Below are 12,543 nucleotides of genomic sequence, written 5' to 3'. Positions count from 1 at the left end.
CTGGCCCAGCATCAGCTATTGTGGCCATTTCGGGGTGAACCAGCAGATGGAAGATGTCTAACTCTGCTTTTCAAATAAAAAACTGTAAGTCTTTAAAAGAAAAAAAAAAAAAAAAACACTGAAAACAAACAAACTTCAGTTGGTGGGGAGGCATTCTGGCCTACTGGTTAAGATGCTGAATGGGCCAGCATTGTAGTACTGTGGGTTAAGCCCCTGCCTGAGACATAAACATCCTATTTAGGCATGTCTGAGTCCCAGATACTCCATGTCAAACCTCAATTTGTTGTAAAATGGGCCTGAGAAAACAGTGGAAGATGGCCAAAGTACTTAGGCCCCTGCACTCACGTGGGAGACCTGAGGAAGTTCCAGGCTCTTGGCTTTGGCCTGGCCCCGCCCTGGCTGTTGTGGTCATTTGAAAAGTAAATCAGCAATGGAAGACCTCTCTGTATACCTCTCTCTTACTGTTATTCTGCCTGTCCAATAAATAAAGAAAGCTTCAAACAGACCCAAAAAAAAAAAAAAAAAAAGATGCTAAATGGGAAGCCTGTATCCCATAGATGAGTGCTTGGCTTTGAGTCACTGCCCTGTTCCTGATTCCAGCTTCCTGCTGGTACACACTCTGGAAGCCAGCAAATCATTAATCAAATAACTTTGAATCCACAAAACCACCTAGAAGACTTGGATTGAGTTCCTAGCCCAGAGCGAGCTGTGTGGGCATCTGGGGAGCAAACAAGCAGACAGGAATTCTTTTTGCTTATCTGTCTCTCAAATTCAGTAACAAAACAAACCAAGTATGGCAGGAAAGCAATGTGTGAAACCAGAATGAAAGAATATTATCTTCCCAAGTTGGGAAATAGGTGTACCTCAGTACAATATGACTTCCTACTTTTGTTCATGTTTCCAAATGTTCATTATAAAGTCTCAAAAAGTTACAGCATTGTATTTGAAATTTCTGCTAACATTCTATTATTTTATTATTATGAGGTATAACTAATTTTATTGACCATACAATATACTTCTATGTCCACTTCTGAAAAACCCTAACACCTATATTCCTGGGAAGGTTTTCATCTCTTTGGTTATGAATCAAAATTTACAATATTAGGATAGCAATATGGGTATGCTGGTGTTATTTGTGAGATTATCCCTTGAGATGCCATCTCTCTTAAAATGAGGGGAAATATAATTGGATATATATCTGAGACAGTAGCTTTATAGTTTTTTTTTTTTTTTTTTTTTTTTTTAACAGGCAGAGTGGACAGCGAGAGAGAGAGAGAGACAGAGAGAAAGGTCTTCCTTTTGCCGTTGGTTCACCCTCCAATGGCCGCCGCGGCCAGCGCGCTGCGGCCGGCGCACCGCGCTGATCCGATGGCAGGAGCCAGGAGCCAGGTGCTTTTCCTGGTCTCCCATGGGGTGCAGGGCCCAAGCACCTGGGCCATCCTCCACTGCACTCCCTGGCCACAGCAGAGGGCTGGCCTGGAAGAGGGGCAACCGGGACAGAATCCGGCGCCCCGACCGGGACTAGAACCCGGTGTGCCGGCGCCGCTAGGTGGAGGATTAGCCTAGTGAGCTGCGGCGCTGGCCGCTTTATAGGTATTTTTTAAAGGAAGAGAGGGATAGAGGAAATGGGAAGATGCTGGCCAAGGTGAACACAGTTGCAGTTATAAAATGAAAAATGCTAATGATTTTACATAATGGCAGTGTGACAATAGTTACTACACTGTTTTTAAAATATGTTTTAATATTTATTTATTTGAAAGTCAAAGTTACACAAAAAGAGAAGGAGAGGCAGAGAGAAAGAGAAAGAGGTCTTCCATCTACTGGTTCAGTCCTCAGATGACCACAATGGCCAGAGCTATGCTGATCCGAAGCCAGGAGCCAGGAGCTTTTTCCAGATCTCTAAAGTGGGTGCAGAGGCCCAAGGACTTAGGCCACCTTCTACTGCTTTCCCAGGCCATAGCGGAGGGTTAGATCAAAAGTGGAGCAGCCAGGACTCGAACCAGCACCCATATGAGATGCCTGCACTGCAGGCAGCGGCTATATCAGCTATGCCACAGCACTAGCCCCATATTGTATTGTTTACTTGAAATTTACTGGGGAGATTTTTAAGTGTCCAAACACATGCATACACATACAGAGACATATGCAAAATAACGAAGCAGTGATGGATATGTTAATTTGATTCTGGCAAAAATTTCACAATGTGCATGTATAGCAAATCATCGCATACACTTTAAATACACACAATTTTTATTATACCTCAACAAAGCAGAAAAAAATCTTAAAAAAAATTTTTTTTTTGACAGGCAGAGTGGACAGTGAGAGAGAGAGACAGAGAGAAAGGTCTTCCTTTTCCAGTGGTTCACCCGTCAATGGCCACTGGCACGCTGCACTGATCCGAGGCCAGGAGCCAGGTGCTTCTCCTGGTCTCCCATGCGGGTGCAGGGCCCAAGCACTTGGGCCATCCTCCACTGCACTCCTGGGCCACAGCAGAGAGCTGGCCTGGAAGAGGAGCAACCAGGACAGAATCCGGCGCCCCGACCGGGGCTAGACCTAGTGTGCTGGCGCCGCAAGCAGGGAGGATTAGCCTATTAAGCCGCGGTGCTGGCCAAATCTTAAAAATTTAAATGTCCTATAATTTTTCCTTCCATGAGAAAAAAAACACAAAAATTTTTAAATAACTTAAAAAGCAATTCGATAATTAACATAACTGATTTAGTAGGTAAGATTTTAAGCTATGAATTATTTGTTGAATTTGTCATCTCACCTCACAAGCTGCTTGACTATTATTAAACTGTTTGGTCAATAATTCAATCCACTGAAGCATTGTGGGCTAAAAAACAAAAACAAAGTCAATCAAGGCCTAAGTACTTTTGAGTGAAAGATAAGAAACCCAAAACATAACTGATATTACAAGAAGATCCAGAAAATAAAACACATACCTTTTCTTTTGAATGAATAAATGTCTCTAGAACAAAGGAAGTACTTAACTGTAAGAAAGCAGAAAATCACACAAAAGTGACTTAGTTATTTTAAAGTAACAAAGTTTGACAACACGATCTAGAGTTTATATATTACCTTTGCTGTCATTAGTGACACAGCTTTGGGATCTGGTAACGTACTGGGAATACAACTACACAACTGCCACATAAACCTAGAAATAAAGAATAACAACTTGAGATCCTTACAGTGTGAGATTAAAAAACTAATTTAAAAAATCTACTACTGAATTTACCTAACTTACCCAAAATATGTGTGCTCAAAAATGTTTTTGTCTTGAAGAAACTGCATGTTATCATGCCAAATCCACTGAAGAAAAAAATTTTTAACATTAGATATCAGAATGCATACTTTACATTTCACCAATTTATTAGACAAGATTATCCTCTTAAAAAAAAACCAGAAAATAATCAAAAAATCTAGCTTATTTTGTTAAAATGATAAAGATTAACAGGTGTAATCACATTAAAATTTATAGTAAAAGTCAACTTTCTCACAGTTCTCAGTACCTAAATACATTTTCTTTATTTATTTGGGAAGCAAAGAGACAGAGATCTTGTCCACTAGTTCACTCCACAAATGCCCACAATGGCTGCAGCTGGGCCAAGCTGAGACTAGGAAATGGAAACTAAATCAGAGTTTCCCATGGGGTGGCAGGGACCCAACTATGTAAACCATCACATGCTGCCTCCCATGTAGCAGAAAGTTGGAACTGGGAGCAGGGCCAGGATTTGAATCCATGCCCTCTGATATGAGAGTAGATGTCCCAACCAGTAGCTTAACCACTAGACTACTAAACCCTCAATCCCTCAATAAATTTTAAGAATTTAAAACAGTCTAGCTTAAGAAACACTAAAGAAATAAACAAATATACATTTTGAAAGTTTTACTGAAAATTTTATAGGTTGTACACTGTGGTACAGCAGGTTAAACTGCTGTGTGAGATGCCCGCATCCTGAATCCAAGGGCCTCGGCCATCCTCCACTGCCTTCCTGGGCCACAGCAGAGAGCTGGACTGGAAGAGAGCTAGACAGAACCAGTGCCCCGACCGGGACTAGAACCCGGGGTGTTGGTGCTGCAGGCAGAGGATTAGCCTAGTGAGCCGCAGCGCCAGCCCACTTTTACCTGTCTTATGTCCATCTTACTAAGGATATTTGTAAGTACTCTTAAAGTCGACTTTGCAGTATAGGTCTTCATGTTGGGTAGAATGTATTTATATTGATTTTTTGTTGACACCCTGTTTTTTAGAGAAATAACAGACTTTGAAACTGTTGCTATAACAAAATTAACATACCTCTAGTAATTCTGATGAAACATCAAATTTGTATTCCCTGCCATTTTCTTCCTCTGGTTCCATGCGTTTATAAAACAGCATATATGCACTGTGGGTCTTTAAGAGCAAGACAAAATAAAAAGCATATTTTCATTTAGGATTTTAATTGTCAAGAAGACAACATAGAAGGAAAAATTATCATAGATAAAAAAGATTACCTTTTCAAAGGAGAAATCCATAAATTTATCTGTAACAGAATCATATGTCTTGGTCTGTTTAAAAGAACAAAAATTTTCCTTTTTTAAAAAGAATGCAGTATATTCAGCTATTATTGACATATAAATTAATAAACAGTACTTCATACTTCACAGTACCTTTGTAAAAATAGTTTTCAAGTAACACTGAATTTGTAAAAGTCCTATGTGCTTCACAAATTTGTATTCTAACACCACAATGGGTATATATCTTTTTGAGAACTGAATACCATCAAATTGAGACAGAATTATAACATTACTATCATAAAAGAAAACAAAAGAAGGTGTGGCAAAGAAATAGTTCGTCTGCTCGTAATTTCAATAAAAGTGGAAGTATAAATAAAAAATCTAATTTGAACTGTGTATCTTCAATGACATTATATATGATAAAAAAAGATTCCTAAATTACTCACAGGCTTCATAATTTATTTTGAGATCCCAAAATACTATCCATAAGAACCTCAACCAATGCCTCAAAAATTCTATGTTGTGCCTGAAAGCTAAAACTTTTTACAGAAATGGATTTGTCAGTATACACACTAAGCAGTTTAACTGATGGATGATAAGGAAAGAAGCATCAAAAAATCTGAGTTGACCAAAGACATCAGAAAAATGATTGAAACAGTAAAAAAGCAATAGAAAGCCAAAGAGAAAAGACAGTGCAACACGGGAAACATTCAGCATGCGTCTGGAATTTGAGTCAGGCAAGACATTAAGACCAACAGAAGGTGTAGAAGGAAGTGATACAAGAAATTTCAGTAGTGGGGTTTCTGGTGTCCTAAGGGCTGCCTTCTAAATGAGAAAAGATCATAATACTGGCAATCCTGGAGAATTCGAGATATGTTGTAAAAGAAAAGATGGCAAAAAAAAAAAAAAAAAAAACCAGAAAAGCATCATCACAGACAGCATAATGTTAAGGAGGGACAGAGGTAGAAATTTTTGACAACCAAGATTCAAAATATTTTTTCCCAAGGTACTTTACCATAAAATGTTAAAAATTAAGAAAATAAAATGGACCTACAATTTGAAAAACTGCCTTTTAAGAGAAGAGCCTTGCAAAGTTTACTTGTTTCTTTTCTTTCTTGCTTTTTTTTCTAAAGGAAATGTCCTAGGAATAACACCTAGAGGTGCAAATGGTTTAGTGATCACTTGAATTGGTAACCAAATATTCACTTCCTCCCTCAATCCATTTCCAAGTTGTTAGCAGTTGGACTACTTTTCCCTGTCCACTTAAGATAGTAGACAAAAATACCAAGAAATAATAAGGAAGTCCTTCATTAAAATCCAGAAAGTTTATATATAGAAAAGTTGTTTTACAATGAACATGGTAATTAAGATTTAAAAAGAAAAGACTATCTGGTCTTCCCTGTGAAATGCACATGACAAATACTTGAGTTGTGAGATGCCAATAGGGTGTTTTTAATTATTTGAGAGGCAAGAGACAGAAGGAGAAAAAAGCTCCTATCTGATGGTTCACTTCCCTTTCTGCTTTGGGAAAAGCCAGAAATTCAATCCAGGTCTCCCACACGAATGGTAGGAACCCAATCACTTGAGCCATCATTGTTGTCTCCCAGGAGCTGCATTAACAGGAAACTGAAGTCAGAAACAGAAGCCTGGTATGGAAGACAGGTACTCTGATATGGAACAGGGGTGGGTATTTAACCACCAAGCCCAATGCCTACTACCAACAGGGTACTTTAAAACTCTTCAGAAAACTGGTGCGATGCAAGGATCAACTGTCTACTGAAAAGTGGAAGTATTACAGTCATGGTACAACCTAATTTTCTTTTTTTAACACCCTCGTTATGTAACGCAGATGTTCTTTTGCTACTCCATAACTACTATTCTTCAGGTTGCTGCTTCAATTACAGGAAAGTACTAAAAGGGGGCCCATATTGTGGCACAGCAGGTTAAAGCCCTGGCCTGAAGCAGCGGCATCCCATATGGGTGGCCGGTTCTAGTCCCATCTGTTCTTCCCAATCCAGCTCTCTGCTGTGGCCTGGAAAAGCAGTAGAAGATGGCCCAAGTCCATAGGCCCCTGCACCAACGTGGGAGACCCAGAAGAAGCTCTTGGCTCCTGGCTTTGTATTGGCAAAGCTCCAGCTGTTGCAGCTATCAGGGGAGTGAATCAGTGGATAGAAGACCTCTCTGTCTCTACCTCTCTCTGTAACTCTTTCAAATAAATAAAAAATAAATCTTAAGAAAAAAAAGTACTAAAAGGAACAATCTTTAAATTTTGGCTCAAGTCAAGTTTGTGGTTAAAAGTGTTCAGATTATCAGTAGAGAGTAATTTCTTTTTAGTTCTACAAAATTCATTGAGGAAACAATTTATTCGATTATAATTCTCACAGCGTAACTAAATTCCTGTTATCACTTTTTATTTAAACAGAAATAGCAATTTTTATACTTTCTAGTATATTCTGTGAATATATTCAACTTCTACAGAGTAAATACATTTTTATAATTAATCATAGCAAAGAAAGTTAAGTGATTCTGCTATTCGATTTTATGAGATGACAAAGCACTTAAAAAATAACAAATCACTTATACTTTCTGAATAAAACTTACCGTCATCTCTCCACCAAAACATTCAGAGGCAAGCTGAGCAGAATCAAAAGGTTTTACCTCAGCATCATTAAAAAGATACCTAAAATAGAGCATATAGTATTAATAAAGAAAATATACACTAAATACCTATAAATTATATCTAATACTTTAAAAACACTTAGAATACATACTGATGTGTTACAATTACAGATCAAATTACTTCAGGAGGTAATTCTAAGTTCTTCTTTGTATAACTCGAAATTACTAGAAACTGGACATAAGTTGTTTTAAGATTTATTTATTTGAAAAGCAGAGTTACAGAGAGCAAGAGTCAGAGAGAGAGAGAAAGGTCTTCTAGCTGCCGGTTCACTCCCCAGATGGCCTCAAGGGATCCAAAGCCAGGAGCCTGAGCCTCCTCTGAGCAAGACCATCTTCTACTGCTTTCGCAGGCCATAGCAGAGACCTGTATCAGGAGTGGAGCAGCTGGGACTCAAACTGGCATCCATATGGGATGCTGGCACTACAGGCGGCCATAGTGCCAGCCCCTGGACATGTAATTTTATAACATGGTCATAACCATCTTAAAATCATTTAGAACCTAGGACTAACAAACACAGGGGAAAAGAAAAGTTTGCCTTGTGACACAGCAGGTCTGCCATATCGACATTCCATATGGGCACTGCTTTGAGTCCCAGCTGTTCCACTTCTGATCCAGATCCCCACTAATGACCTGAGAAAAGCAGATAAGGATCACCCAAGTCCTTGGACCCCTGCACCCATGTGGGAGACATGGAGAAAGCTCCGGGTTCCTGGTTTCCGTCTGGCCAAGCCCAAGCCTTTGTGGCAATTCAGGAGTAAACTAGCAAATGGAAGACTTGTCTCTCTTTCTCTCTGTAAAGTTGCCTTTGAAATAAATAAATAAATCTTTAAAAAAAAACCTAGCATGTGAAATTTTTAGACATGAGAAATTTCGGAGATAAAGATGGAAGACCTCTCTCTCTCTTTGCCTCTCCTTCTCTCTCTGTGTAACTCTGACTTTCAAATATATAAATAAATCTTTAAAACAAAAAATAGTCACAGGAATATTCTCAAACACATAAGAAAAGCAAAAATACATCATGGACATGATGGCTGAAAGACTGAGAAATAACTGAATGAAACTATCCTAACTGCAGATCAAATATCAATTATACATTTTGTTCAAAGTGATATCCCACACTTAGAGTGCTATCTAGCAAACATATAGTTCCTACACCTAACAGCATCTGAAGAACAAAAACATCGTATTAGGGACTGATTTAATAACCTCTAACCATTAACCTGATAAAAGATGATAAAAACAGAGTGTGTGAGGGAGGCAGGCATTTAGACTATTGATTAAGATGCCTCTAATAATGCCTGTATTCTATATTGGAGTACCTGAGTTGATTTTTTTTTTTTTTTCCCAAAAAAAGATTGATTGATTTGAAAGGCAGAGTTACAGAAAGCAGAGGAAAAAAGAGAGAGAGAGAGAGAGAGAGAGAGAGAGAGAGAGAGAGAGAGGGGTCTTCCATCCAGTGACTCACTCCCCAGATAGCTGCAACAGCTGGAGCTGTGACAATACGAAGCCAGGAGCTTCTTCTGGGTCTCCCACATGGGTGCAGGGGCCCAAGAATTTGAGCCATCTTCTACTGCTTTTCCAGGCCATAGCAGAGAGCTGGATCAGAAGTGAAGCAGCTGGGATTCAAACTGCCACCCATATGGGATGCTGGCACTGTAGGCAACACCTTTACCTACTGCGCCACAGCTCCAGCCCAATGGGTACCTGAGTTATTTACCTGCTGCTGCCTCCTAACTCCAGGTCCTTGCTGGCTCAAGTAATTGGGTTTCTGCTACCACATGGAAGACCTAGATTGAGTTCCCAGCTCCTAGCATCTGCAGATCAATTGAGGCATTTGGGAAGTAAACTACCAGGTAATAGTTTTCTAAGTATGGGTCTCTCTCTCTCAAACAAACTTGAAGGGGGGAAAAAAACCTGCATAAGATAGCATGGTGAACAGAGCAGAGCAAAAAAGGAGGGAACTTCTAATGAGCACACATAAAAACTCTGTCGTCACCCTAGAGAAGGCAATTAATACAGACCTCACAGATAAGATTCAAGAGGCATTATACTGCCCATGAATCTCAAGTTGTATGCAAAACTTGGTGTGTGTTTCATTTTCCAGGAAAAGCATTCATCAAACTTGTAAGAGTCCAGACATCCACTTGAAAACTGCATCACTTTTCCTAATTTTACAAGAAGTTTCACAGAACTAAAATGTAGCAAATCTAAAAACTATCATAAATTTATACCTTGGAGTCAGAAAAAAGTTTTGAAAAATCTCAAGAAAAAGATTTTACACTCACCATTTATTGTTTTTATAAGCATGTGGATTAACGATATCTCGGATGAAGCTGTAATAGTGTCCACCATCTGCAGTTCCTGTGTGAACAGTCACTCCTATCAAGTCGTACTCATAGCTCTCTGTGTCTTTTGAGTGATCACTGACTTCCTTAAAACCTGAAATGATGTAAATAAAATGGCAGTAATTCTGCAAATTGCACACAGTGACTTCTTAGAATTTTTTTGTAATATATTTTATGTACAGAAATAGATAACTTTATATATAGATATAATATATATTAAACAGGTACAAAACAAATCTAACAGTCATCCACCACCCACAGTCTACCACTTTAAGAAACATGGCGTACAAATTGCTGGGAAACCAAATAGGTATAAAATTATGAACAAATTCAGTATAATTTATAAATATAGTAATCTGATTAATCTGACTGGTCTTTTTGAAATAGTATGATGTGCTTAATTTAACTCTTACTCTATTAGGAAATGGTCAAGCTAGCATTGTGGCATAGTGGGTAAACTGCTGCCTGTAATGCCAGCATCCAATATGGGTGCCAGTTCGTCACCTGGCTGCTCCAATTCCAATACAACTCCTTGTTAATGGCCTGGGAAAGTACTTGGGCCCTGCAATCAATGTGGAAAGTGAGGATGAAGCTTCTGATTCCTGCCTTTGGCCTGGCTGTTGCAGCCATCTGGGATGTAAACCAGTGGATGGAAGATCTATCTCTGCCTATCAAATAAATAAATAAAACTTAAGGGAAGAAAAAAGGAAAACGCATTTTTTTTTTTTTGACAGGCAGAGTTAGACAGTGAGAGAGAAACAGAGAGAAAGGTCTTCCTTTCTGCTGTTTTACCCCCAAATGGCTGCCTCGGCTGGCGTGCTGCACCGATCCAAAGCCACGCGCCAGGCGCTTCTTCCTGGTCTCCCATGTGGGTGTAGGGCCCAAGGACCTGGGCCATCCTGCACTGCACTCCCGGGCCACAGCAGAGAGCTGGACTGAAAGAGGAGCAACCGGGACACACCCCGGCGCTCCAACCGGGACTAGAACCTGGGGTGCCGGCGCCACAGGCAGAAGATTAGCTTAGTGAGCCATGTTGGTGGCCAGGGAACTGCATTCTTAAGTCCTGGTTTTAGGGGCTGGCATTATGGCATAGCAGGCTAAGATTCCTTCCTGTGGCGCCGGCCATCCCATAATGGCATTGTTGCTCCTCTTCTGATGCAGCTCTCTGCCATGGCCTGGGAAAGCAGTGGAAGAAAGCCCAAGTGCTTGGGCCCTGGCACCCATATGGAAGACCCAGAAGAAGCTCCTGGCTCTGGATTGGCTCAGCTCTGGCTGCTGTGGCCATCTGGGGAGTGAACCAGCAGATGGAAGACCTTTCTCTGTCTCTCTCTCTCTCACTATCTGTAACTCTGCCTCTCAAATAAATAAATAAAATCTTAAAAAAAAAAAACCAGATTATATTTAGGAACTACGAGAAGAAACAACAAATAAAAAACAGATTTCCCATCCTCAAAGATTTAAAATCTAAAAACTAATAAAAAAATAAGAAAAAAATAACAGAATAGGCTAGTAAATTTGAAGTTGTATGATTACTGATCTGCATCCCCATCATCATCATCACAAAGAAAGGAAAATGTACAATCAGTAGCAAAGAAATGAGAGCAGATTTTGTCAACTTGAGTGCACAGACTGAGGAGGCAAGAGAAGTGACAACTAGGTAAAGTGGTTGAGAAGTACAGGTGTGCTAATAATGACAGTACTGGGATCTGAATACATCACCTGACAGCTAACAGATTCTTTTATCTTTGCCTAAGTATCTGTCAGCTCCATGCAGGGGATCAAAATGAAAAAAAAGGCAGCAACTTGGGACAGCTGCATCCTCTTCTAGAGTGCTGGTCCAAGTCCTGGCTAGTCTGCCTCCTATACAACTCCCTGCTAATGCACCTGAGAAGCAGCACATGCAGGGAAGTCCCACAGGAGACCCACTTGGAGTTGCAGGCTCCTGGCTTCAGCCTGGCCCAGACCTGGCTGATGTGGCCATTTGGAGGTGAACCAGCAGATGTAAGACCTCCCTCTGTCTGTGTCTTTCAGAAAGAGAGAGGAGTCTACACTGTGGACCAGTGAGTCAAGCCACCACTTGCAAAGCCAGCATCCCATGAGTGCCAATCCAGAGTGCAATGCAGGATGGCCCAAGTGCTTGGAGGGCTCCTTCCACCCACATGGGAGACCCATGGCGTCCCAGGCTCCTAGCTTTGGCCTGGCCTAACCCCATCAATGCAATCATTTAGGGAGTAAACCAGCAGATGAAGATTTCTTTCTCTCCCTCTGTCTTTCAAATAAATAAACTATATCTTTAAAATAAAGTGAGAGGTCTAAAACATAGGCTGTACATATACACCAGTACTTTTAAATGTTTATTTTCATGCAAAGTTTGAAATTCATGCATGGCTTTTTTTATAAATATTTACAAGACTCCTATATGTGTGGATTTCTGTTGTTTGTAAAAAAAAAAAAAAGTATCTAGGGTCAGTGTGTGGCACAGCGAGTAAAGCAGCCACCTATAATGCCTGCACCCCATATAGGTGCCAGTTCAAATCCCAGTTGCTCTACTTCCAGTCCAGCTCCTTGCTGACGTGCCTGGTGAAGTAGTAGAGGATGGCTCAAGGGGCCACCCATGTAGGAGATGTGGCCCAGCCCCAAATATTGTGGTCTTTTGGGGAAGGAACCAGTGGATGGAAAATCAATCAATCTCTCTCCTCTCTCTAACTCCGCTTTTCAAATAATTAATCCTAAAAACAAAAAAGTCAACTGCTTTCCTGTATATCAGTATTAAAAAACTGGATATGAATTAAAAAATACAATACTAAAATTACAATATAAAATCTTTTAATTCTATGTTTCCACCAACATCTGTAATGCCTACTTAACTTGCACCCGTATATGTTTATGTGATTACAAACAGTCATACACACATACACAGTTTTTTAATGTATTCAATGATTGAATGATGTGGCATAGCAAGTTAAGCTGCTGCTTGTCTCTCTCACCCTGTCTCTAATTTTGCCTTTCAAATAAATAAGTCTT

At 40.0% G+C, this 12,543-nt stretch overlaps 1 protein-coding gene across 8 annotated transcripts in view; it reads right to left on the bottom strand.

The window, feature by feature from the left end:
- Positions 1-12,543, bottom strand: part of USP34 (ubiquitin specific peptidase 34) — a 234,077-nt gene that overhangs the window by 45,053 nt on the left and 176,481 nt on the right. For all 8 annotated transcript variants that reach the window (XR_016229347.1, XM_051838286.3, XM_051838300.3 and 5 more), the window contains 8 exons: positions 9,460-9,613; positions 7,096-7,174; positions 4,492-4,545; positions 4,295-4,390; positions 3,245-3,309; positions 3,079-3,154; positions 2,943-2,990; positions 2,768-2,833 (listed from right to left, as the gene is read on the bottom strand). Coding sequence is in view for 7 of the 8 variants with exons in the window: in XM_051838286.3 (XP_051694246.1) it covers positions 2,768-2,833; positions 2,943-2,990; positions 3,079-3,154; positions 3,245-3,309; positions 4,295-4,390; positions 4,492-4,545; positions 7,096-7,174; positions 9,460-9,613 (638 nt within the window). In the remaining variant the exon portion in view is untranslated. The remainder of the gene's footprint in view (positions 1-2,767; positions 2,834-2,942; positions 2,991-3,078; positions 3,155-3,244; positions 3,310-4,294; positions 4,391-4,491; positions 4,546-7,095; positions 7,175-9,459; positions 9,614-12,543) is intronic.

The sequence above is a fragment of the Oryctolagus cuniculus genome, chromosome 2 (genome assembly GCF_051225735.1).
Source record: "Oryctolagus cuniculus isolate XC-2025 breed Fujian yellow rabbit chromosome 2, ASM5122573v1, whole genome shotgun sequence".
Taxonomy (NCBI): Eukaryota; Metazoa; Chordata; class Mammalia; order Lagomorpha; family Leporidae; genus Oryctolagus; species Oryctolagus cuniculus.
The sequence above is the reverse complement of the archived record's forward strand: the minus strand, read 5'-3'. Positions and strand labels throughout refer to the sequence as shown.